General features: G+C 42.5%; 2 protein-coding genes across 2 annotated transcripts; both read left to right on the forward strand.

The window, feature by feature from the left end:
* The first annotated feature begins 542 nt into the window (after positions 1-542).
* On the forward strand, positions 543-15242 carry LOC113966105 (BPI fold-containing family C protein-like). The gene is made up of 15 exons (XM_027680385.1): positions 543-684; positions 993-1104; positions 1227-1355; positions 2163-2318; positions 3081-3144; positions 4006-4066; positions 4988-5079; positions 7453-7626; positions 8310-8363; positions 9664-9834; positions 10331-10398; positions 11692-11734; positions 12563-12626; positions 13379-13455; positions 15132-15242. The coding sequence occupies exons 1-15, from the start codon at positions 570-572 to the stop codon at positions 15171-15173; spliced, it is 1422 nt and encodes a 473-aa protein (XP_027536186.1). The 5' UTR covers positions 543-569; the 3' UTR covers positions 15174-15242.
* Positions 15243-16390: 1148 nt separating this feature from the next.
* RTCB (RNA 2',3'-cyclic phosphate and 5'-OH ligase) lies at positions 16391-26218 on the forward strand. Its single transcript, XM_027680386.1, has 12 exons — positions 16391-16531; positions 16636-16714; positions 17184-17251; positions 18941-19040; positions 19550-19706; positions 20323-20479; positions 21579-21738; positions 22027-22202; positions 22669-22857; positions 23281-23391; positions 24080-24199; positions 25145-26218. Exons 1-12 carry the CDS (start codon positions 16439-16441, stop codon positions 25250-25252), a joined length of 1518 nt encoding a protein of 505 aa, XP_027536187.1. The 5' UTR covers positions 16391-16438; the 3' UTR covers positions 25253-26218.
* The last annotated feature ends 1200 nt before the right edge of the window (positions 26219-27418 follow it).

Below are 27418 nucleotides of genomic sequence, written 5' to 3' on the forward strand. Positions count from 1 at the left end.
TGAAAACATTGTCTGCTGGCACCAAATCATTTACTTTTGTTGACTGTCAGGAGGGAACATAAGGCATTGCTCAAAATTGTGACTAAGATCTTAATAAGTAGCTCCAGAAGTGGGGGTATCTGTGCCTGTAATTAAGTGAGCTGATCAGGTTTTCCAAAGTGCTAAGATGCAGTGATGTCTGCTGAATCACCAAGAGGCGCTGAGAGCGTTACATATTTTGGAAAAAATAGGCTACTTATTTCGCTAGCTAGAGGTGGGAGGGGAAATGACAACCTAAAAATTCAATGTCACGTCGCTTTCGACAGGGTTTGTCTGGATGGATGTATCCCAAGTGCTTTTCCCAGTCTCTATGACAGTGAATAGGCTGACTTTTCTCCTCTACCCCATGGAGCTCTGTTTTTGTAACAGTCTGTGCAGAATGGGTCCTCTCTTCCACGGTTGCTGAGCTTTCCAGTTTCTCCACTCTAGAGGGAAAGCTGGTGTCTAGGGTGGAGGGGAAGGGAGTACAACCACAAGTGACATAGCATGAACTTTGCTATCATTATATTTATTAACAGGTCCTGTAAAAAATGAGGAAGATGCTGAAGATTTGCTGTTCTCTCCTTCTCTTAAGTTTGCTCAGTGGGCAATTCAATGCCAACCCTGGACTCAAAGTGAGGATCACCCAGAAGGGCTTGGAGTATGGTATGTGTGATGTTTTCAGGAGCTGCTGGTGGTATTGCACTGAATCCTGATATGAGAGACATAGGACAGTGAGGGCAGTGGAAGAAAATGACCTGATCACAGGCTATAAAGGAAAAATTTAAGATATTGAATCAGTTCAGCTCCTGCCATGACTAGGAGTGAGATCAGAAATAACACTACTGGATCTCACGTGAGATATCTTCTTCCTCCTGACTCTGTGTCCATCCCATCTCCTGAGCCAGAAACACATAACTATAAACTCCCAGGCAGTATCAAAGGCAACTGAACTGATCATTGTTTTCCTGTAGCCAAGGAGGTTGGGCTGGAAATCCTGAAGCAGAATATGGAAAAGGAGCGTTTCCCTGATTTGACTGGCCATGAGAAATTTGGGCTTGGTAATGTCAAATACAACATCTCTGGGTAAGTATTCTCTCCAGGGGCAATTTATGTTTGACTGAAATTTAACTCTGATTGTGTGTTCATTCTGACTCATGAAATACAAACTTTTCTTTTTCTTCTCCCTTATCTGTCTCATGCTCTAGAATACATGTCACTGCTGTTGAATTACCCAGTGCTTCCATCTCCCTCCTACCTGAGTCTGGGATAAAACTGGTGATAGGAAATGCTTCTCTAACCATCGACATGAACTGGAACATAAGGACCTGGATGTTGTACGTACAGTTAAATGTGTCCTGGGATTTTTCCTTCATATAAAGATAAAAATGCAAAGTTTAGTTTTTCTTGTGACCTCTTCACGGCAAAGGTACTCTTTATCAGCTGGCAGCAGTAACCCAGAAGCACAGACTGGTTCTTCTCAACAGGTCTGCTAGTGGGAGACAGCTCCCTCAGACATGAGCACTGATAAAGAGCCCGTGGCTGAGAAGCACTGCTGTGAATAATATAGGACTGCTACTCTGGATGAACGCTGTCATTATCCAGCCTGCCAGCTAATGACACATTTAGAAAAACCGTAGAGTGGTGGGTCACAGTCCAGTATAATAAAACCTCCCAGTGCAGTTACACTGTTAGAAACCTTCTGCTATGCCTCCAGGAGATATAGTTCAAAAGCTGATGGAAAATGGATGAGCAAATGGCAATATCCTTAGAGCCATGTCCATACCTTCCTAGTCCCATGCTGTTTCAGAGGAAATAAATCCCTCTTCCCTTCTCCACAAGTCACATTACCTATATTGCTAAACTGACTGAATTACAGAACTGATATGCACTTCTCACTGTGAGAAGTGATATGCTCACAGGGACAGTGGGGTTGGCTGCTTTCAAGGGGAGGGGACCCGGGAGCTGAGGGTGATGGCACAGTAGGAGGGACAGTGCCCTCACTGGCAAGTGCCCAAGGTAGGCAAAGCAGAGCAGGTTAATGGCAGTGACCAGGAACAGCCACCGGTCCAGACTGCCAGGTAAGTCCATAGTGAAGAGGTGGGGGTTTTTTTCAGTATTTTATTTATTTTTACTTAATGCAGCAAAGACAGTGGAAGAAGCACAGTGCACATTTCAAAGGTGTTTGTCACTGCAATCTTTTCAACACCCCGGGATAATACAGGTCCTACATCAATATCCCTTACCAGCTGCCGGACAACTTCTGGTGAAATAGATATCAAGCTGAATGGAAAAAGCGGGTAAGTGGAAGAGATCTGTATAAACTCTGGGAGAAAATAAGCGTCAATGAATAGCAGAGAGACAACTTCATGAAACAGGGCACCCAGAATTGCTTTTAGGTATCTATAGACACTACAGGTGAGAACTGGGGACCTAATACAGTGTTAAAATGGCCAACATTGATATTTATACTTGTTTTTGCGCATGGTAGAACATAAAGACAGAATCAAACAATCCCTTGTGCTTCTTCAGCACCCACTTCTTTCAAAATTCTGCTCTAATCTTCAGCTTTAAGTAGAAGTTACATGCTTGGACTGTGTTTCACTCCCCCAGTCACAATGCTATCAAAATTGAACAGAACCAGACTACTGTCTGTTAAGCCTCTGGATACATGCAACAATATTTCATTGCTTCCTTGTACTTCTCTCACTGTCTGAATACCACTTTTGTCTCCTGGGTTTGTTTTGTTTGTTTGTTTTTACTTGTATCAGTTCCTAGTGCAGACACTACTTACTTGTTCTGTGTTTATACATATATGATGGTGGTACTATGAAGAACTGCTTTTTTCATACAGATTAATTAACCCTGGCTAATTGCTGAGATGCTGAAGTTATCTCCTTTTAAATAGTGGCTCTCTGATAGTTTTTACATTTCAGAAAGCTCTCTTGTGTACTAGAATATCACACTCAGAGGACATTAAATTAGGGTTCCACAGACATAGCTGATCTCCTGTTAATGACCGTGGTACTTGACCCATTAATTGCTTTCTTCCTTCCCTCTAGCTTCCTGCATAACTTCTTTATCAAGTATCTGAAGAAACCTATTCACAGGAGCTTGGTCACTAATGTAAGCCTTTCACATTGTGTAGGGGAGGGTTGTAAGGAGCGTAACATTCACGAGTCACTGCTGTGAACTTGGTAAAGTAAAACTAGAAAAATAATTCTGTAATAGACCTATTCAAGTCTGCTCAGCACAGGCAACATTTTGCCAGCCAGAAATGCTTCCAGATAAAGTTCATGGCCAAGATACTGACTAGTCCATAGCTAGTTCAACCAGGGCAGCTGTAGGGCTGGAAAATGTAGTTATTTTCCCATTCCAATGTAGAATAAGTCTCTGCCTGTGTACCTACAGGCATCATGGAGTATGGGATATTTTTATACTTGTCAGACAAAACATATACTGGGTTATGCACAGAGAAATTATAGTACATCAACTGATAGTATGACATATTTAAACTTCATTGTATTAAAGAAGTGAGCAGTCCTGATGACAACCTGACCAGGGCCACTGAGAGGAGACAGAGCTTGAGATGGCTGTGATTCTGTCCCAGGACAGGGATTTATGGGTGGACTTGATGATCTTAAGGGTCTTTTCCAACTTAAATGAGTCCATGATTCTGAGATCTCTCCTGTGAGACCAATGTGAGATCTGTCTCCTTGTGCTATTGAAGGCTGTGGTTTTGTCACCCCCACCAGGCTGCCTCGGGCAACTTCCCTCTTTTCTGCAGCTCTGATATAGGATATGCTTACATTGCACCAAGCACAAACCTTGGGAATCCAGTTAGCTGAAGAAAAGACAGATTAGGTGTTTTGATAAACAAATGCTGCAATGTATGTCACGTAGCAGAAAGATCTACTAGCACACAGGTAAGAGGTGCTTATACGTCCATGCTAAGCAGGCCATAATTTGAGTGTGCTTTTATTACAGTCATGTCCCAACATCAGAGCTGGGATCCAGTTGATAGATGAAGACCTCCGATCGCTGAATGGTGAGTCAGTAATGATACCTTTTCCTTCTGCTTCTTCTCTGCTGATCAGTGAAGTTCTGCAGCTTCCTTAACAGCCGCTGGTCAGCAATGTGTCCAGGAGTGATATCAGCCCCTCTGCTCTGTCTGCTCCCTTGCTTACAGAAACAGTAAGCAGGGCTACATGGGCAAGAAATTTATATTTGTAAGAGCCAAGGACTTGGTAGCAATTCTTGACTTGCAAATGCAGCAGTGTGCACTTCTGTTGTTAGAAATGCAACTTAGAGGCCACAGCGTACTGACACCAAGGCAATTTTCCCTTCCCTCCCATGCTCCAAGTCCTCCTGCACACACAGCATTTTAAAAGCTGAAGCCTGCTCTCCTAGCCTGCCTGAAAATTTAAGTTTTACTTGCCTATATATCAGACTTGCCAAAGGCAAAAGGAAATTCTCCTTGGCAAAAAAGCTTCTCACTTGAACTATTCTGGGTTAGATTTGCAGGCTTTTAAGACACCGGGGAAGTGTTGATCAGATACCATGTGCAAAACACAAGTACCTAAGCAGATCAGGCACCCTGCTTTCTGGGAAAGTATTTGCAAGTTGGAGACACGCTGGATGCTCTTAGAACTGCTTGACAAGAAATCCCAACGCCTCCTCATGCCCTGAATCACTGATGGCCATTTCCTCTTTTTTTGTTAGACTAAACTTTTCCACAGTGAGAAAACAATAGACAAACTAAAGACAGTGCTTTACAGAAGGTTCCAGTAGAAACATCAAGCCTTAGTTCACAATGCATGTTAGGAAGTCCCTGGTTGTGTTTTTCCCTACTCTCTGGAGCAATCAGTGTCATTCTCCTTGAGAAACTGACTTAGTTATAAGTATGCATAAAATTCTTTCTGTGTTTTTTGTAATATTCTGTATCTTGCTTTATCTACCACCCTTACAGTTGTAATGCCGATTGATGATTTCGCTGAAGTAGACTACTCCTTAAGTAGCTTGCCAGCAGTATTCCAACCATTCATTGACCTGGACTTAAAGGTAAGTAATTGCCTGTAGTGCTGTTTGCCAAGATTGCTGCATGATCCACTTTCTAAGCTGACCATGATTGCTGTTCTGAACACAGAGGCTCAGTATCTAAGACAGACATTTCAAAGCATTCATCATGGCTAGGCTTCGCGAACGAAGATTTGGGAAGGGTTCTACCCACGTTGCAAGTGCGTTGGTGGCTAAAAAAGCCAATACAAGATAGGCATGTCCGGTTGCAAAAGGCACAGCAGAAAGACTCCTTAGATGGTATATTCTGCAAGGCTCGATTCTTTCTGCGTTGTCTTTTCTCCTCAAGGGGGATCCTGCGTGCGTTCTCAAAGGCATCAGCAGCGTTATAGATGGTGTGTCTCCAGACCTCCCAATTGGAGGCCAGAGTAGACCAGTTATGGTGGTCAATACGGCCAAGGCTGAGATGTTGTTTCAGGGAGTCCTTGTATCTTTTCTTCGGGGCTCTTCTCTTGCGGCAGCTGGCGGCAAGTTCACCATAAAGCAGGATCTTAGGGAGGCGGTGGTCCTTCATCCTGGAGACGTGCCCTGCCCAACGCAGCTGTGTTCTCAGTAGCATGGCCTCAATACTTGTGACTGCTGTTTCAAAGCATTATTGCATTTGTTATTGTAATAATTTGTAACAATCTTGTTGTAAAATGAATTATTTAAAAGCCACATCCTTTTTTTTAATTGCTGTTGAGTTAGTCATAGAAAATAGAGAGCAGTAAAAGTTGACTAAGCAAGTTAGAAGTAAAGACAAAAGGAAAGGAAAGAAAAAAATATTCAACATCATCTTTCTCTCACTGTTGATTAATGTCTGGGACTTCTTTGTTCAGTCAGTCAGGGGAATATTTCTACACATTGCACTAACTAGATGTGTCTGCTGTCAGATGAGAGAGGAAAAGAAAAAGACTATAGGACCAAGACAAGACTATAGGACCAAGAATTCAGCCTCTGGCTTCCTGAATGGGAAGACTAAAGACCCTCGAAAAAACATGGGAGCCCAAGGAGTGCTGCTGAGTCTGAAGACCTGGAAGTTTCTTTCAAATTAAGGAAAAAGTCTCCTTATGTACTGAAACTAAAATCTGACTAGTTCCTAATTTTAAAATTACTTCATTTTCATTCTAAGTAAGGTGATTTGATTGAGGGTAGTCATCATCATCACTGTATCTAAGATCCTTAATTAAGTTTAAGCTGCCTTGCACTAGGTGCTCTACAAAGGGAGAATGAAAAGACAGTCTCATTACAAGGATCTTATAAATTAAGTATTAAAACAAGTCAGCAGGTAAATAAGAGAGGTGGAAACACAAAGGAACAAAAAGTTAGTATCTGTATGGTGGACACTGGTCTTAGCACACCAGCTCTGCAGCTGCTGTCAGATTCTTCCAAGTATTGCAGCAACCAGATTTTAAGCAGGAACTTGAGCAGACTAAAGATGTAATGTCATGGCTGTTTACAAGAGCTACTCTCCCACATAAGTTACATGGGGGAAATACACGAAGCAAGTGACTGGTAAATTCAGCAAGTGAGAATTGAATGGGGAGGTCACTAGCTGTGATTCAGCATTTCGTAAGCATTTTGATAGTCCTTAAAAGGCAACTGGAAATTTAGAGCTGAATGAGAAAGTAAAGACATACAGAATATATTTGAGATGAAACAGAGGCAGGGAACTAACAAAAGGGATAAAAAAACTTTAACCTCTAAGTGCCTTCATCACTTTAAATCAGTTTTTACCTTTTTGTTTAATCTGTGTGCATTTGGAAGCATTAGATCTGCAAGTCTTGGCTAGTATCATTGGTAATACAGAGGACAACATAGGCATTTTAGGTTTGTCTGACATAACCTTCCTTTCTCTCAAGTCTTCTTTTGTCTGCACAAGTTACCAACTTGCTTCTGGGTAGAGTATGGTGCTGATTTTGACCAAGAAAGATGTCTGGTTTTAGAAATCCATTTTGTAATTGAGACCATTGGATAGCTCTAAGCAGCAGTTCTCAGATTCAAATTCCTGTAGATGGGGGGAAAGGAGAAAGTAAGGCTTCTCAAAAATGAGGACCGCTAGTCATGCTCTTCATGCAATATATGGACCCTTAATTTAGAGGGTTTTTGTTCTGAGATGGGAGATTGTCTTCAGGAGGTGATCAGTATCTCAAAAGACAGATCTCGGGTGTCATCTATGAAGGTGTCCCAATGCTGGAACTTGCCTTAACCACCTGCTTGAAAGCACCAAGCCTTCAGGGTGTACTACAAAGCCTGTGCACTCATTTATACACCAAATGAACAGCCTGGGCAAAGTACAGGAAAGTAGCATTCATTGTCTGCAGTCATATTAAAGTTATATTTTGACTCCTTTTTTTTATCTCTGACAATAACTTTCAGGGCACAGTCTTCCCAGCTGGAAACTATATTGGCTCTCCATACGTGGTAGCTCCCTTCACTATCACAGACCAAAGTGACTCCATGCTCTTCCTGGCCTTCTCTGAGTATTTTTTTCAGACCTCCTCATTTGCTTACTACACCGCAGGGGCCTTCAACATGACCATTGCAGAGGAGGTGAGTAGGACAGAGAGGAGTGGGGTCAGAGTGGCTCAGATAGAACTTTGACCTGCCAGATGTCAGTGTGCAGCCAGATAAAGCTGTTAATTGGTCTGCAGAGTCCTGAGACAGTAGATCATAAATACAAAGGTATTGTTATTCTCTTTTATTTATGCTTTATATAGAGGTCTCAGGCCACAGCCAGGTGTGCCAAGTTCAGCTGAGCAAGCCACAAAAATTTGTTACAAAAAATAAGGTTTTTATAGACTTGAGGCCTAGACTTCTCTGACGTGGACAAGGGATTGACTTTGGGGAATTTTGCAGCCTCAGTGGCTGTTTTTTGAGGGATCTTCGTAGAATAAAAGTATTACAGGGGCCATGGAAGGAAAGCATCTATCAAAGTACAGTAGCTGTGCATGGAGGCTGCCTGACTTGGCTTACCTGACTGCAGGAGGTTCAGTAAGTCCCAAAACCTACAGATTGTAGCCCATATTATAATGACATTAAGCATTTGCTTTCTCAGGAATTATTGTAGCATGTATTATTGGGAATCAGCTTTAAAGTATACTGAGTCTCTTAGGAATATTTCTGAGAGGTACAAAATCAAAGATTTATTGAAATGAGAGTAATAATGCATTTAGAGAAAAGCTTACCATGAAGGTCAAACTCATTTGTTTTCTCTCTTTTATTTTTTCTCCCAGACTTGCAGCTATTTTAATATAAGCACAGAGATATTTGGCAGTATCATTCCTGAGGTGAGTATCATTACTTCCACAAAGTCTTAGTAAACCACCCAGTGTGGGTGTCAAGACACCTCACTACTGGTGTATCCCAAAGGCTGTTAGGGCCAGCAGGGCTCCTGCACTAGAGAAGCTGGTACTTATATGCCTCATAACAGAAGAGCAGATGGGCCTTGTCCCTTCCCACCCCCATAATGAGTTGAATGACTTGCACTATTACCAAACATAATCTTGGCCCATAACCTTGCACATCAATCTTTACTCTGGGCACTGTGCCCAAGCCACAGCTGTTCCCACCTAAAACTATCTCTATGCAGGGAAAAGCTTTCAGTCATGAGTCCTGCTTTGAGAGACTTCTGAAAGGGCCTCAGCTCAGAAAGAACACCTTCCTCCTGTCCAAACCTGCATAAATTGTCTTTGCTTCACTGCTTTGCTGTGACTGACTAGCAGAAAGACCGTGTGCAGGAAATCCAGCTAACAGATGAGGAGGAAACATTACATCCTATGGAACAGACAAGGCAGATGCACAGGATTTCCATCTATTTTAGGTGGAGGAGACGAATATAACAGGACAGAGAATATGAGTATGCATGGCTTCCACCAGCCTTCTCAAACAGAATGAGAAATCAAAAATGAGCATAAGAACCCCTACGCTAAGAATGCTGAGGTTGGATGAAACCAGACTAATGGTTCAAAGAACTTCACATTCTTGTTTGCTTCCCAGATGTTATTAAGTTCCTGCCTCAGAAATATAAAATTCTCCAAGGGCACTCATTGTATGGTCTTCTCCATGAAATGCCATGAGCATTGATGCTAATATTCCACTCCTTCTGTTTTGAATAATGAACTTGGTGAGGCTATTAACTCTTCAGGCAATGCAAAGAGTGAGGATCCTAAGAGACAGGATCCTAAGAGAACAGTCCAGAGGAGGAATCAGAGGAGGAATCTGTCTCATGATATAGGTGAATTTCAAAGTGAATGACTCCTTAGCTCTTTTATTGTGTGACTTTAAATGTCACATTTGTGGTCTATTTCTCTCTTCTGTTCAAAAATCAGTATTTAATTTCTCTCAAAGTGATATAGAAAAATTTTTATTCCTCATTTTTATTCCTATGTGGACAAGATTGTTAATTTATCACCGCAGAAAACCTCTACTTCCTGCTTGCCTGAACAAACCTTGTGTTAGCAGCTATCCTTAATCTCATTTTAAGGAACTACTTCAAAATGATTGCTTCAAGAATGAGACAATGCAGTATTCTGTTCTACAAGAAGTGTATTTCTGTATTTTTTCTTTTTTTGTCCTGCAATCTTACAGGTAGCCAAATATTCAGTTACACCCTATCCAGTAATGTTGAAGCTACTGGCTACTGAAATACCTGTCATCAGCTTAGAGCAGGATTCCTTCACAGTAGAGATTCAGGGCTCCATGGAGGTGTTGGCTGTTCTGCCAGACTCAACCACCCAGTCGCTGTTCACAATAAACGTAGTAAGTACAAAGAACAAGGTGACATTTAACTCAGGGTTAAATATGTTTGTTCCTTCCTTCTGTTAAAACTTGTAGAAGTAACAAAGAAAACACCAAATATCTAGTACTTAAACATGCAAATTCCCCTTAGTCACAGGTGGTGACTGTGTGGCCTCGCTGAACTTCTGTGGCAGAGAACATTTTCCTATAGATGGACAAAAATCAAAACTCTCTGGCTAACCTAGGTTTTGTTCTCTGGAATGACAGTTCTGTGGGTATGAGTCATGCCTCTTGGCAACTTGTTCATGTCTTTGATTAGGGAAAGCTCATTACCCACATTTCAGCTCTTGTCAGTGCCATTTAGACAAACAGACATTTATTGGGTGCAGCCTTGCATTTACCTAAAACAGCTTCCATAGCTAAGTGGTATGGATGGTATTTATGTATTTGTGACTAATTCACAGCAAGAGTCCTGTTTTTTTTATGTCTGGTAACCCATGGTTTCTTTATTCTGCAGGCAGCCAACAGCAGCATTTCTCTGAATATATTTGATCAGAAATTGATGGGCTCACTATGTTTGAACAGGTAATTCAACCTGTGATGGAAAGAATTTCCAGGCCTTTGGAAAACACTGTTAGCAATCCCAACATTAGCCGTTTAGGCATATGATCAGATGAGTATGTTTCCCTGGTAAATTCATCTGGATTAGATTCTCTAATTCTGGCTGCATTTATACAGTTTAGAGGAGGCAGGAAGCTTCTCTGTGACAACTGCCATGTCCCAAGGGACTGCCCACCAGCTGTGGATTGCTGCAGGGGCGTGGTCTCACTGGACTTCTCTGCTTTTTACATCTACTCTCCCCTCTGAACTAGATAAATTAAGCGTGCAGGGCAGTTATGTTGACCACAAGTCATCTCAGTTTCCCTCATCATTTTCCAGCTGGCAAGATGTCACTGCTTTCTAGACCACCTGTGCTACTAAAGAACTTCAGAGCAGCCCAGGACACAGCAAAGAAACTGGGCCCCTGCAGGTCTCCTATGCCAATATTCTTAGAGCAGAGATTCACCAAATGAAGTCCTGCAACTTCCAAGGGTCAGAAAGCTGGAGACCAGAGGCTTGGACATTTAGATATCTAGCATGTCACACTTTATAGAGAGAAGCTCTGTATACCAGGACCTCACAGCTGGGAATTAGGACCCCAATTTCATAAAAGTCCCTCGGGAAGACAGTTATAGGGTTAAGAATACGTGGAGTTTGTAAGGGCAGAGAGATATTACGAGTTTAAGGAGGATAGTGCTGTTAGCAGTTTTTGCAGCAATTTTTAAAGACAAAAATCCAGAGTGTGCTGGAAGCTGGCCTTGAGACCTGGGGTGCCGGTGCTGTGGAAACTCTGAAATCTTGTGTTGGATACAAGAGTAACATACAGAATAAATATTTCAATTTGGAAACAGAGACATGCAGCAACAAAGTCAGCAGCAGCAGTACCATATGATGAACACATTTTTTCTCCCCACCCTGGTAAGACTCACATCAAAGCATTATGCAAATGTACCAAAATCCTTGCAAAATACCTGACATCCTACAAATCCTTGGTTAAATCAATTGTCAGTAGGATTTCCAAAACACAGCACAGAGGGAGAAGCACACTCACATTGCTGGCTACAGCCTTTCTAGCATGTTTTTGCATAGATGCTCAGCAATGCCCTAAGGAGAGCACGTCTTTCTCCATGCAACAGTATGCATTGCGTGAAATTGCTTCAAAAATCTCTTTACAGATGCTTTTGAGGCCTAGAGCTCTACAGCAATGACTGCACGTGAATAGAATAACTGTGTTTATCCTTTCTTAGTGACTTATCTTGTTTCACTTCTTTCCCTCAGGCTCCAGTTCTCCCTAGCCCACTCCAATGTCGGCTTTATTGAGGTAAGTGGATAGTTGAAGCTTATAGGAAATGTAAACCAAGAATATCAGTCATATGAAGGCTAAAGAGTAAGCAGGTACATTTTATCTGTATTTCTAAATTATTTGGCTTCATTCTCAGATGGCTCTTTTCCTGTCTTCTGGCAGCCACCTCTCTCTGTGGACTTAGAAGTATATTCTTGGGGGCAAGTTAGTGCTCTGCAAATGAGACATGCTGTAGTTCCCCAAACTGCAGAAAGCAGAGATCTCTCGAATCACCACGGTGAAACACGGAGCGGTAATCTAAGCTTTGGCAGCAGAGCAGTGTGCCATCTAATGGTCATACGGATGGCTGAGGTACAGGCACTCTATGCGCTGCAGTGGTGCTCATCACAGATGCTTGGAATTACAAAAGGGAGGGGGAGCCAAGGTACTTATCTCAGATGCCTGAAATAGTGCAGTTGTAGCTTGGCAGGGGAAAACCCTGCCTCCGCAGAGAGTCATTTTATTCTCAGTATAATCAATCAGTTCCGAGTAGCTGAGAAGAAAGGATTAAAACTGTTCTGGTCCTGCTTTGCTATTGGTGATAAATTATCTCACAAATAAAGGAAATAGACTGTTTTAAATGAAGACGTTGGCTAAGCATGTTGAAATCCATTTGCATTTTGCATCTCACTTCCTTTGCATCATTCCAAAGCCTTAAGAACCAAAGTTCACTTGAGTTTATGACTCTTTGAGGCCAAAAGAGATGAAAGTTAAACATGAGTCTACTAACTCCACCCAGGATTAGGGCACGACAGTTCTACCATCATCAGGAAGTGATGGCTAATTCAGTTTTCTTGTCTGTGGCAGATCTCGCTGCTGGAGAACATCCTGTCTTACATTTTACAGACTGAAGTAATTCCATCAGCTAATGGTAAGGATGTATATCAAAGCAGCAGCTAAAACCTTCCAGCAGAGTGGGTGATTCTAGGAACTCCTACTGACTTCCTGCTTAAGTTTCCAGTTCCCATTAGAGGGGAAAACGATCATCATCCTGTAAGCAGTGGAAGGGGGAGATTGATCTGCAGGGGTGTAGGTGCGCCCTTTCACGGGCACTATTCTGCAAAAAGAGCAGAAATTACTTGGGAACTCATAATTCATCTGCCTTCACCTCAGTCTAGGTGGCCCTGATGCATGAGGGAGAAGCATGTCTCTCTCATCTGCACACCTGCCTGGGGCTACCATGTGTGAAATGTATTCCCCTTTATTAGACCAGCACAGAGTTTTTGCCTCTCATAAATCTTATTTAAGGCCCTGGAGGGAGACATAACTTTGTGCCAGCCCTCTGTACTGGAGTGAACATCACCTTCCTTAGTTAATGGATACAAACAGGTTCTAATGATGCTAGAGCTGTATTAATGATCCCTCAGGGATCATTAGGGACGAGTCACTGAGTATGTAATGTGTTGAACATGAAACGCCTTGGTTTGGCTGCAACACTCTGCCAAGAGAGAAGCACCTGTAATCCTTTTTCCCCATTGGTAAATGAGCATCCTATCTACCTCCCAGAGTTGCTTGTAAAGACTAAGAGGTAGTTGTTGTCAATGACCAAGTCTCTGGATATACAGTGCTTTTGCAGGGCAAAAATGCATGAATAAATCACTGTCTCTTTTTTTTTTTTTTAAGCCAAACTGTCAAAAGGATTCCCTCTTCCCAATCTGGCCAATGTTACCTTGACGAGACCTCACATTACAATTGCACAGGTGAGATTTTGGCACTTGTGAAAGATTTTCCTTTATGAAAGGTTATCCCGGGGTTTTTTTCTTTTTTCCCCCCTTTTTTTGGCTAGGCATTTATTCACTTTTTTGTACCAGGAATTTGCTGCATTTGAGCTACTTAAGTAGTAAAAAGCCCTGGGTTTAAAACGAGATCTGTAATAATGGTAAAATCCTATTAGAAACAAATTTATCTTTCTTTGAGAGGAAAAGTTAGAACTGAATATATAACCATGGAATGATCAAATGCACAACTTGTTCAGCCTTGCAAGTTGCAATTCAGTGTAAAAACAGGTTTAATTCAAGTTTGGCCAATCACATCAAATTAGACTTATTGCTATCCACACAGTCCTGTTGAATAGTTGAAATATGAGAGTGAATTCCATTCTGTGCACCCAGGATGACTGGATTTTGTTAATAATTGGTGATAATGACTGAGGCTGCTAGTCAAAACTAGTTAGTGAGCTCTCAGAAAATATTTTTTTGCCTTCTGGTTACCTTTCTCCAAATCTAGCCCTTAATCTGAGCAAACAGAATGTTGCTAGACAATCAGTCAGTACAAGGGCATTGCTGACAACTGAACGCCCAGAAAATGGGTAAGCTTGTTATATTTCTCCACTTGTTTACCAACTTCTCAAAGTTATTGTCAGCTTAGCAGAGACAGTCTTAAATCTTTATTTGTGGTTAAGCACAAAACACAATTCAGGAAAGGAAATGCAAAGGTTGTCTTTAATTTTTCTTTTCATCCCATATCTGGTAGCAGCCAGCTATGCCATTCCCTACAAAATATAATTGCTTGGAGACTGCTTTCAATGGCTCTCATTGCCAGCAGTCTTATGGGCTAATTAGGAATGAAGGATTTTAGTGGTTCTGTGGTGCCTATTCCCCACCTTACTTTCTCTAAGCAGACTCCTTATCAGTAACTAGGAATGAGAGAGGACACAGGAGAATTGCTATGCTCTACCAATGTGAATGGAATTCCTATTTTAGAGCTACTTCTAGAAGCTTCCACGTCCAATCCCTGTCTATGTGTTACAGTCTATAGGAAGAAAGACAATTCTTCCCACTTTTCATAGATAGACTGGATGGGGCTTTTAGCAACCTGGTCTAGTGAAAGGTGTCCCTGCCCATAGCAAAGGGGTTGGAACAAGATGATCTTTTAGGTCCCTTCCAACCCAAACCATTCTATGATTTTATGACTGCGATGAGCTGCTCTTTGCATGTTCATTGCTCTGTATGCACAGACAGTGGAGAAAGCTTTAAGGACAAGTTTAGATTAAATGGCTAATTCTTAAGCAGCTCAGATTAGGTTAAAAATAATCCCACCTTGTGATGGTTGCCTAGTTGTCTCAAGCTCAGATGAACTTTTCTGGATAGGTTGTATGATCTTTAGATGTCCCTTCTGTCGCTAGCATGGTGCAAAGGGATAGCACCCAGGGAAAGATAGGGCCCTTTTGCAAATTTTTGCAAAGGATGGAGTGTAATAATAAACTTCTGACTTCCAAGGCTCAGCTGTTCTCAGTAGCTTTTCTGACCTTAAACACCAAGATAGATTTGAAATTTAAAAAAAACCAACCAAACAAATGAACAAAAAAATCATCTAAACAAAATAACACTTTCATTTTTAATTCACAGCATGTCAATGACTGTTCTTCTCCCCACAGGGATACATATTGATTTCAACTGATGTCCACTACAAACACTAAAGGACAAGAGAGACCATTTGTTGAGCATGAACTTCAAATCAAGTCAATAATGGGACTCTGAAGACTAAACAATGTCCACTTCTGCTGGAATGTGTAACTTGAGTTCTGACAAGGGCAATGTCATCCTGGCTGAGGGCAAGGGGGATAGATACCAGGAAGCAAAAAAAGCTGATGGAATGGTATAATGGTGGTAACAAACATAGCCAAGGGAGAACATGGGACGCATGCTTGACATTATTTATTCCGGTGTTTAATTGATGCAAAAATGTTTTTAAGATTCATGACTCTCTTGAAATACAGTTTTGTCTACAAAATGTTTCTGGGTAAGTCCTGTAAGTGTAATTCTCCAACATCTTCGTCAGTATTTCTCTGAACTGAAATAGTTACAAATACTTTTTTTCTTACTTCATTTTGGTATGTTATCTTACCCTCTTTCTTCTTCCTCCTTTTTTTCCCAATACTTTATTAGTGTGCAAATCTGAACAGAGTTCTGCAGAGGGACATGCCTGCCCTGCAATGCTTAGGTGCTTGTGCTTTGGCCAAACCCGGATGGGAAGCTGTCTCTGGCCTCCCAAACCAGCACTGACAAGGATGAAACAAAGGCAGAGGTGCCCATTCCCGCTCCGATCCGCTGCTTGTGTGAGCTTCAAACTACCCCTGCACAAACCCCCATCCACCTAGCAGGGTACCCAGATCCCAGTCCTCCCACCCTGAACAGCAAACAGCTCTTTCCCTCATGCTGAGAAACGCAATCGACGATGAGGTGCGGGCAGCTTCTGCCTGACTGGTGCTGAGTAAACTCATCCCATCTGCAGCAGAGCGGTACCTAAATACCCCACGGGCCAAAACTGCTGTGCCCCGGGGGAACACCTACGTGAAAAAACATTTGGGTTTTTTAGTTTTTTTTCCCTCCCCGCAAACCAGCCCGAAAGCCGTATTTAGTGTGAGGGAGGAGACGGCCAGGTACAAACCCGAACCCTGCGCTCCCTCTCACACCCTGGCCCGCGGGAACCGGGTGTCTGGCTCGGGCTGCTCCAGCTGCCTGGGAAATGGCGCGGCCACGGAGCTTAGCTGGGGGCCGGGCCAGCCCTCGACAGGGCTGAGGGAAAGAGGGAGGGAGGAAGAGAGGAGGCAGGACTGAGGCAGGGCTGAGGGAGGAGGTTTGAGCCTCGGCGGCTCCTGTTCGCCGCTGCCGTCGCGGATGAGGCGGCGGGTCCGCGTCAGTTCCTGCCGCCGCGCCGGTGCCGCCATCGGGAGCCGCCGCCATGAGCCGCAGCTACAACGATGAGCTGCAGTACCTGGACAAGATCGACAAGAACTGCTGGCGGATCAAGAAGGGCTTCGTGCCCAACATGCGTGTGCGTGGGAGGGGGCTGGATGCCCGGGGCAGGGTGCCTGGGGCAGGGGTCGGGAAAGGGGAGCGGGGCAGGGGCAGCCCGGCGGCTGACGGCTCTCCCCGCAGGTGGAGGGTGTTTTCTACGTGAACGACCCGCTGGAGAAGCTGATGTTCGAGGAGCTGCGCAATGCCTGCCGCGGAGGAGGTGGGTCCGGCAGGGCCCCCTGATCCGGGAGGGTGTCGTAGAGTCCACAGAATCAGTTAGGTTGGAAAAGACCTCCGGGATCATCCAGGCCAGCCTATGACCGAACGCCAGCATGTCCACTAGACCATGGCACTGCAGGCCAGGGCTGTGCTGTGTGGGGCTGAAGTGCAGGGATGGGTCCAGATCTGACAGCTGGGCTGGTGGTGACACACTGCTATTGTTAGTGCAGACTGCACTCCATCGGTACAAACACAACACGGGTTGGGCTTTGGTGTAATAAGTACCGCGTTTAATGAAACTGCAGATTGTGCATGTCACTGGGCGCTCTACACCAGATAAGAAGCCTTGTTGGTGACTGACTTCTAAATTGCCAGCGTTTTGAAGAACCTGTTTAGAAAGCGCTTCACTGTGATTATCATGGTAAGTTATCAGATTGTTTAACTTTTTTTCTTTTTTTTCTCTATTTCAGGTGCAGGTGGCTTCTTGCCTGCTATGAAACAGATTGGGAACGTGGCTGCATTACCTGGTATTGTTCACGTGAGTAACTGCTCTGAAAATTTACTCTTTTCTCTTCCGATTTGCCTGAAATTATTGCTTTCCAAAGGGGAACTGTTTTCAGAAGATATATGGACGAAAGTTCTTTTCAAGGCAGTTTGTGTGTTAAGAACCTGTCTCTGAGTAAACAGTGCTTGCAAGGGCAAGCTGCAAGACTAAGTTGTCAGAAAGGGAAGCATCCACTTACTTCACTACTTGTGTTTTGACATGAAGCTTTTTTAGCATTGCTTTATGCTGTTTCCTTTTGCTTGAGCCACCTTTCCATCAGTGTCCATATTGACTGCTTGTTGGTTTTCAATTGCCTGTGCCGACCTGGAATGCATGGAGGAGTGAGGAGAGAGCAGGAGGTGATACTGTTGTCTGTATTATTGTTGCTGACCTAACGTGGGTAGTGAGTCCTCCCATGCACTCGACACTCCTTTCCCTTGCCCCATGCCTTTTTGGAAGCAAAGTGTCAGATCTGATAATGCAGGAGGGAAATACTAGGCTGTGACTCTTTTCAGGAAGTGTTAAGTATGATGTGGTAATGATCTCTTTCACATTCAATATTGCAAATATTAATACGTAACAAATAACAGAATTGTTTTAATTGTCTTCCTTAGTCACTTGGCAGATGTTTTGAATTTATGGCTGCAGTAAAGGGCAGACCATCATGCTGTTAAAATGCCTTAGTGGTCAGCCAAAAGGGAGTAAGGTAGAATAGTAACAACCTGTTAAAATAGGAACTCTGGCTGGTAGTTTGTAGGAGAGATGCTGCAATCATTTGTGTATTCAAATCTTCACTTTTTATTTCCAAGCCAAGAGATTTATTGGTGATGGCAAGGGGAGGCAGAAGAAGCACAAAATCCCATTGAAAAGTTCTGGTTTTTTTAATGTATGGTAGCAGTTTAACACACATTGAAAAGTTAGAATTTCTAACAGCTTTCTGGGTGTCTGGGGCTTTTTTTGTTTGCTTAAATAGACTGCAGAGTGCTGTTTGTGGTGTCCTAATCTAAATTTAAAATGCCACAGCTCCTATCTTGTCCTATCCCATCAGGATCTCACTCAAAAGGTGATTTTTTCCTCCCTACAGGGTGCAGTCTTTCATCAGAGTTGATGACACAGATAAGGAGAGAAAATGCTGACTTTTATTTATTTCATAGCACTGAACTCTTCCCTTGTTATGTTTACAGTATTTAAATATTGCAGATGTCTCTAGATGAAACTCAGTAAAAATTAACTTATCTTCACTCTTATGTCTCTGCTTTATGCTGCTCAAAAGCTATTGCCTGCCTGAGTTTTGAATGCAAGGACTCTTGAGTACAAGAAAAGGCCAGATTAGAATTCAGTTTGAGATCACAATTCCTACATTTAGGTGCTTAAGCTCTTCCCAAATTTTTTTGAGATCTGGCCAATAGAGTCAAGAGGGCTTCTCAGCTGACTAGCCACAGGGTGTTTGCTTCAGAGTGAGATCTGCTCACTGCTTTCTTTGAGTGTCTGCCCTGTAAGTGCAGGAGTTCAGATACTCACCTGAGTTGTTGTGTTTACTCCGTCTACATCTGAAGATCCATTCTCTTTTTGGTATATTTGTTTTCAAATGTAATAACTCCTGCCACAAGGCAAAGCATAACCAAGGTAACTCTGCAGCATTGAGTTTCATAAAACTTTAAAATTGCCTTCATTCCCTTTCAGAGATCAATAGGCCTTCCAGATGTCCATTCTGGCTATGGGTTTGCCATTGGCAACATGGCTGCCTTTGATATGAGTGATCCAGAAGCAGTGGTTTCACCAGGTGAGGATGACTGACTTAACCTGCTCTGAGAAATACTTGGGATGGCATAAAAATACTTTTTCAAAATGGCAGGACTTCGCAATACTTCATGTACAGAACTAAAGCTAAAATATGAGAATTATAGGGGCTTAAGAGGTGCTTAATTCTTGCACTCAGAATCTTTATTCTTTATGGAGCGGGTGGTTGCACTGAGAACATCTAAACACTACAGGGAGAATTGCCCTTGCATTTGAAGCTTGGACTCGTGATATCTCTTTCTACTTTCTCTGGGCAGTGTATTTTATAGTTGTGTCTGCTTTTTGTCTCTACTTGTTGGAGTAACTTCATAAACAGAGAGCTATGTAGATACTTGTACAGCTATGCCTTGAAATCTGAGGCTTTATGTAAATCTGTTAAAATGAAGCCTAATGTAGTTCTGCCTTTTTTTTCCTAGTATTGTTTCAGAAAGAAGGTATGAGATCACAGTATTCAGTACATGCTCCCTGTCATGGCTTTTTCTACACTTCTAGGTGGTGTAGGATTTGACATCAACTGTGGTGTCCGCTTGCTGCGTACAAATTTGGATGAAAGTGATGTGCAGCCTGTGAAAGAGCAGCTTGCCCAGGCCATGTTTGACCACATTCCTGTTGGTGTCGGCTCCAAAGGTGTCATCCCCATGAATGCCAAGTAAGAAAATGACTTTGTGCACACATCACTAGAGGGGACATCTCTGTCTGTTTATTTTGATGAAAGATTCACCAGTGGGAGACTTTTTTAAAAGAAAGAGTAATTCTAAAAATCTTTCCATTCTTTCTGCGTATGGCTTTACCGGGACCGACATAATCATCAATGCACGAAGTCAACTTGCTCTTCCCCCGTTTAAACCCCTAAAATAACTAAAAGTTCTTGAAAGGTTCATATTTCTTCTGACAGAAAACTTCCATGAGCATAAAGGGTTTTTTTTGAAAGGGATGAGAGAGAAAATAGGATATTCCCCACACAATAAAGAGGAAAAAGTAATGACCTATCAAAAGTTAATATATTTATAGAGCTTGATTTTCATGAAGTACTAAGAAGTTGGACTGGTTGTTAGGAGAGCTAGGGGCTGATCATAACATCATAGAATAATTTAGGTTGGATGGGATCTCTTGAGGTTGTGTCATCCGACGCCTTGCATGAAGGAGGGCTAACTCTGAAGGTGGGTCTAACAACAAAGTTACGTCAAGTTGCTCAGGGCTGTGTCCAGTGGAGTTTTGAGTATATCCACGGATAACCATCTTATGTAGGTGTTTGATAATTGCAGGGATTTGGAAGAGGCACTAGAGATGGGTGTGGACTGGTCTCTCCGGGAGGGCTATGCCTGGGCAGAGGACAAGGAGCATTGTGAGGAATATGGAAGAATGCTGCAGGCCGATCCTAACAAAGTCTCCTCAAGAGCAAAGAAGAGGGGTCTGCCTCAGGTAATGTTATGTTTCAGGAGGGCTGTGAATGCTCCCAGGGTTCAAATGAAAAGGTTAGAGAGTAGTTCTCTGATTTTGTGTCTTGAAACTGTCTAGCATTTCTGGGCAGGGGGAAAGGTGAGATGGTGAGGCCAGTTCTGAATACTTCTTGACAGAACTGTAACAGAGGGAAATAATACTGGGCATGCCCAAGATCCCTGAGCCATCAGTTTTTCATCTGTTAATACGTGGTAATGACATTTATGTTGGGTGGCATTTCCCCATCCAGATGTAGTTTTGTTTTGAAGAGGCAGGCAAGTTAATATGCAACTTCTGTCCTTGTTTGTTCAGCAAATTAATAGCAGGTCAAGAAAAGATATAATAAATGGAACTAGGTCATAACTGAATTACAGTTAAAGAGTTGGATTTCATTTTTATATATAATACTTCATTGCTCTGTGTGGAACAATTTGAGATGGCTCTAGTAATGATACATTTGTAAAGCCTTCTTGTGTATGACTTGAGTTTTATTGATTGGAGTGCTGCGAGATTATAACATTTTAACCTCAAAGTAATGTTATGTCCTCCATTTTCACATTTGCTTTGGAAATAAGTGATCATCTGTTACAGAGTTGAAAAAATTTGGGCTTGGAAATGGAATAGCTTGCTTTAATCTACTGAAAGGTTCCAAGTACATAATTAACAGGATGTTGTATCTTCTTTGTGGAGTTATAACCAAGTATAAGACTATATATGTCTGCCTTGCCTATACAAACTGGAGATGAATTCTCAATACTCTATACTCTTCCTGTTTTTCAACTAGGCCTAAGTAAGTTGACAGCACAGTCTGTGGATCCTGGTCCTTTTGCTTAATCACAGTCTTGTTCCAACACCAAAGGTGTTCCAAAGGTGTTGGAACAACAAAGAGGACAGTGATTATGCTACTGTGTTCTACTTCCTTTCAGTTTATATGGGGGTGTTTTTTCCCTTGAAAAAGATTTTCTAAACCCAAAACCTTGCTGTAGCAATTTGCCCTTTTGCCCCTGTTCCCCTACCTTTCCCCTGTGCGCCCAGAGGCTACTTTGCCTCCACTGCCTGATCAGTGTGTTGTGCTTGGCAGCTGGGGACCCTGGGAGCTGGAAATCATTACGCTGAGATCCAGGTTGTGGATGACATCTACAATGAATATGCTGCCAAGAAGATGGGCATTGACCACAAAGGGCAGGTGTGCGTGATGATCCACAGTGGAAGCAGAGGTCTGGGCCACCAGGTTGCCACAGGTATGATCTGACTGGTGTAGGTACCTGGAGTGAGGCAAACTCCAACATCAAAGAGCATTTCTTACAGTGTCATTGCCAAGTACATTCTGAATTGCCTGGACAGATGTTGTCCATTTGCAAACAATTGATAACATTCTGCCACAGTTTTGCTTTTGCCTTTGAGAAGAAGCTGTAGGTTTAACCATCGGACAGATCAGTTTTAGAATGTAAATTATAGATACCCATGTGAATCTCACAGACTGAAACAAAATTAAGAAGTCACTTAGATTTACTGTGTTTATTTCCCAGATGCACTCGTGGCTATGGAAAAAGCAATGAAACGGGACAAAATCATAGTGAATGATCGCCAGCTGGCATGTGCCAGGATTGCCTCTGCTGAGGGACAGGATTACTTGAAGGGAATGGCAGCTGCTGGGAACTATGCGTGGGTTAACCGCTCTTCTATGACCTTTCTAACAAGACAGGTACGAGCAGAGTTGTCTCTGATGCAAATACACAGCTGCTTTATCCCAGACATATCCCAAAACACAGAGTAGCTGCAGTACTTAACTTGATTTTCATTTTATGCTTCTTAAACTGTTTTTTTCTGGAGAGACTTGCACAAAGCTGCAGTCATGACAATCCATCTAAAATCTCTCAACATCATTGGATTGTACTTGCCGAAGCCATTTAAGCAATATTTTTGAAAATGCCTTGAACTACAAGAAGAGGATGCAATAAAATTGTTTTTACACTGCTAAAACCAACTTTTCAGAGTTGCAAGAATTTGTCTAGTTGATTTCTGACTGAATTTCAGCATTAAGCTGCGAGTGGGCAGAGGAACAATCTAGACAGTCCAATTCTGTCACACTCAGCACTGTTGTGTTCAGTTCCACTGAGGCTAAATTGTGATCTCCTTGTATTTCATATCCTGATTTGCTCTCTTTTTAGGCCTTTGCCAAAGTCTTCAACACAACCCCAGATGACCTTGATATGCATGTTATCTATGATGTGTCTCACAACATTGCCAAAGTGGAGCAACATGTAGTGGATGGAAAGGAGCGGACTCTGCTGGTGCACAGAAAAGGATCAACCAGGGCCTTCCCTCCTCACCATCCTCTTATTGCTGTTGATTATCAAGTAAGTTTAGCTTTTGGAGAAGGATATTGAAGAGAATTCTGGATTAATCAGACAATAGATATCTAAGTGTGTGAGTCCTTTTTTAAGTTAATAGCACTGGAACCGAGCGGGATGGCAGTGTTCTGCTTGTCTGTGTGTTAGATCTTTGGGACCCTGAGCTCCCACTTCTGCTCTACACCCACAATGGCTGGAAGATCATAGAAGGAAAGAAGTCCTTCATACTTAGGGCAGGATTCAGTGGTTTGCCTTGTCTGTCTGTTGGACACAAGTCTTTTGATCTGCTGGTCTATGTCTTTCACTGCAGGCATGTCCTGAGGGAATGTGAACGTGACCTCCTTTTCTGGAGATATGGTTCCTCTCAGACTTCTGTTACAGCGAGGTTTTTTCAGCTTTTTCTCATAAATGAATACTTTGCATCCACAGCTGACAGGACAGCCTGTGTTGATCGGTGGGACTATGGGCACCTGTAGCTATGTCCTTACTGGCACGGAGCAAGGAATGACTGAGACCTTCGGAACTACCTGTCATGGAGCTGTAAGTCAAGAAGTTGTATCAGAAAGGGGTTGGAATGGGACTGTCATCCAGAGAACAAGGTTATTCGAGGGTCATCCAGTGTGTGGTTCATTCATTGGTCATACAAGTAAAGAGTAGCCTTGCCATGGTAATCCCTGCCCAGGAAGACTACAGATTAGAAGTCCTTTTTGTCCCTTACTGAGTAGTTTTGACTACTTCTGCAGAAAATCTAGGGGATACTGCTTTATACAAGGCAGATGTTTGGATGAAGATGTGGAGAATGAGCTCCTTTTGCCAAATTCTGATGTCTCTGAGCGAGCAAGAGGGGTTAACTGTGCTGAGGCTGTCCATAAAAAACTCAGTCATTAGAAGAAGGTATTTCCTCCCCTGTTACTCATAGTGTGAGACAATGAGTGAGGAAGAGAAGTATCTTCCAGTAAAATTCAGACTCCTGAACACTGTCTGGTTTGGGTAAAAAGGCACTTGCAGACCAGTATGTTATACACATGGAACTTTCCTAGCCATCATACCAGAGGTATAATTTTGCAGGAGCCCATCACCTAAAGTCTAAATTCATTTCCTGTGTTGTGGCTTACTGTGCTCTGCGCTTTCAGCCTTACTTATAATGTAGTAATGTTTTTCTTTTGTAAGAAAGAGGGCTTTTTTCCAAACTGCTACAAAAACTTTGACTAACAAAACTGCTTTCTAGGGTCGTGCACTGTCTCGAGCCAAATCTCGACGTAACTTAGACTTCCAGGATGTATTGGACAAGCTGGCTGACATGGGCATTGCCATCCGTGTTGCTTCTCCCAAACTGGTCATGGAAGAAGTGAGTTTAATACTTAATTATCTGAGAGGGAAAAGGAGGGTCATGCTCTTTGGCTGAATGACACTCCCTGACCTGATTTTTTGCAGTGCTAAGTGATTGCTAGTACTCTAAATATACAGCTTTTGCAATTTCTGATAGAGCTGTCACATTTTTTTGAAAATAATGGGAGGTCTTCCCTGTCCTAAACTCATGCTAAAAAGGGAGATGCCTGACTGACAGGTTTCGGGGGGGAGGGGGAATAGAGGTGTATGTTTTTTCTTCTTCTGCCTGGTGATAGGGATAATTGCTATCAACTCTGAGGTCTGTTTGAGCATCTACAAAAGTAGTTATGTTTTATGGATTCTCTTCTTGAATGCTGATCTCCCTGCTTTGAATTTACTTTACACTGCAGCTTTCATGTAGATTATTAGCAATTTGAGAGATCCACCTCTTTTAAGATGAATTCTTGTAAGGGTGTTAATCATTTGGAGCTATGCTGTTATGAGTGTTGGTGTTATATGAACATGTTGATCATGTTAAAGTCTCTGTTTAAGAGCAGCTTCCCTGTCAGAATGTAGGAGGTGGAAGCTCTAGAGTTCAACCCTGATTGTTGTCACTAAGGGACAGTGAAGATAAATTTTAATATAAGGAAGAAGTTAGAGTTACTTCCTGCTAGATAATGAGGGATGGCATTCTCACATGCTGGGGGACTGGATTATCTGAAAAGCTGAACCAAAAGAGCTACTATTTTATCTGATAGAGATCCTTATTTGGAAAGCTAAGAGTCTCAGATTTCTTTAATATCTAAGGTGGCCAGATTCTCTTTATGTTCACCTACTTCTACATCCTCTATTCATATGATTGTTTTTGTGAAGAGGGGATTTCAAAAACCTATGTCTAGTCTTCCTGTGACTTCGGGTTCTTTATAGTTTTGTCTTTTTTTTTTTTCCCCTCTTTCCCCTCCAGGCACCAGAGTCTTACAAGAACGTGACTGATGTGGTTAACACGTGCCATGAAGCTGGCATCAGCAAGAAAGCCATTAAACTGAGACCTATTGCTGTTATAAAAGGCTAGGAACTGACAGGGCAGCAGAAGCGCACCAGTGTCTCTAGGCCTTACACAAAACTGACTAGAACCATCATCTTCCCACACCTCTTGGACTCTGTAGGATGCTCAAAGATCACATTCCTGTTCTGGAAAGACAACAGATACACCTATTTTTAGCCACTCTTAGGCATAATTAATGCCCCCCTTCCTCCTTGTTATATGGCGTTCTTTTCTTGTGAGGAAAGGGCAAAGAAATAAGTAAGTCCTGGTTCTATATGCAATCCTTCCCCTATTTGCCTGGTGATGGCTGAGGCAGGACTTCAGGCTTGCCTGAGTTGTCGCTAATTGCTGGGCTGCAAGACCAGTGAAGATGGTGTATGAACCAGACCTTGCCATGTCCACACCTGAGTGCCTGGAGCTTTTTCTGCACATGGAAGTACTCTGATAGACAGGGACAGTACTTCTGGGCAGGGAGAGCTGCCCTGTTTGCAGATACCTTTATGCATAGTCTATATTGTTGCATGTTTTGTGGCCATTGGATAAGGAATCTGGAGTTGGGAATGGTCTCCCTCTTTGGTTGAGAGGGACTAGCTAGGCTTGAGGCACAGTCTTACCCCAGCCTCTCCTATTAAACTCAGCACCTGATGTACTTGGCTCAGGACAAGTAGGTGTTCCACAGTCTTTTGGAAAAGCTAGTAGGACTGAGTATGTTGCCTTGAGAGGTTTTGTTTGCCCAGTAAAAGTTGTAATTTAACAACTTAGAGATGTGCTAATCCAACATTTTGCAAAGCTCTAGGCATGTAAAAGTTGGGTAATGCTGCTCGCTGTGTCCTGCAGCTCTGATTTAAGGGAACCCAATTGCAGGGTCAGGCCCAATACAATGTGACTTATGATGCTTCTTTTACATTCATTAGACAAGATTGGAGGGGAAGCTGACCATCCCCACTGGATCATGTTGGGGATTACAAATAAAATGGGAAGATGGACACGGCAGTGTATCTGTGTCATGTTTATTCTCTGGCTAAAATGTCTGTCTGCTTTTAAGCACGTAGACAAGCTTGAAACCCGTTGGATTTTGGGACTTCAGATGATGGATCTTGCAAAGGAGTGTGCAGATGGCAGAACTTCTTGCAGGGTACAAGGAAAGGCATTGTGGTGCTGTTTTCTCAACGTGGCTGTGACAGGAGTGTGACAGCTACAACTTGTCTTTCTCGGGCCTGCTGAGCCACCTCGCTGGACAGGGGATGGCGCTGCCTGTAAACCTCTGTGTCGGCACAAGAGGGCGGCTGGAGGGAAATAAAACCCCAAAGCAAGAGTGGAGCCCTGCCAAGGAGTCATGTAAAGGAAGCAGATTGTGATTGATGGGCTCGAGTGCCTTTTGATGAAACATCCCTTTAAGTTTAGGATCTTAGGAAGCGTAATGGCATTTCACTGTCATAATCACTTTGTTCTTACTGGTTTCTGCATTTGTGTAGGTTCAGAAGCAGCACATGTACTTATAGTCATTGCTGTGAGTTCTTGTAGGTCTGGCTTTACAGACAGTTTCTTGTTTTCCCCTGATTTCTCCAGGGGAACGGTTCCAGATCGCCATTTCAGCAGTCTGAGACACACTTGCTGTATTTAAAACAAAAATTTCACCTAGAAATGTGAAATAGCCTCCAGTGAGTGAAAGACAAATTGTTGGTCTCAAATCTTCTGCAGAAGTGTATGTCCCATGCAGAAGTTTGTCTATAAATATTTCGGCCTCTCTGATATTGAATGTAAGGGAAAGTTTAAAAACTTCAAAAAATTGACATTTAAAAATAAGAAGCATTTCACACACATAGTTCTTTCAACTTTCACCTGCCATTTACAAGCAGAAATCATGAGTACCATGGAGGTGCTGTCATATGGATGTATGCCTTAAGTCCTCTGCTCATCAGTGTTTATGCATTAGCATTCAAGACTGGAAGAAGTGCTGTCAATGTTGGTTTCTTGCAGCAAAGCTACCACTAGGTTTGGTTATTATACATTGTGCTGTATGGAGTAGAGTGGTGGTTTTCTAACCACCTAAAAAAGTAAGGAAAAATCCTGCTTCTTTGTTTGAACTTTGATTTTTTCCTAATTCAAGTCTGTCTGTCTTCTTCAAATAGGGCTGCCCACCAATTTTTTTTATTCTGCATTTTAAAAAATAAATTATAAAAAGTGTTAGCA

This window comes from Neopelma chrysocephalum, unplaced genomic scaffold (genome assembly GCF_003984885.1).
Source record: "Neopelma chrysocephalum unplaced genomic scaffold, ASM398488v2 Primary Assembly neopelma1_59, whole genome shotgun sequence".
NCBI lineage: Eukaryota > Metazoa > Chordata > Aves > Passeriformes > Pipridae > Neopelma > Neopelma chrysocephalum.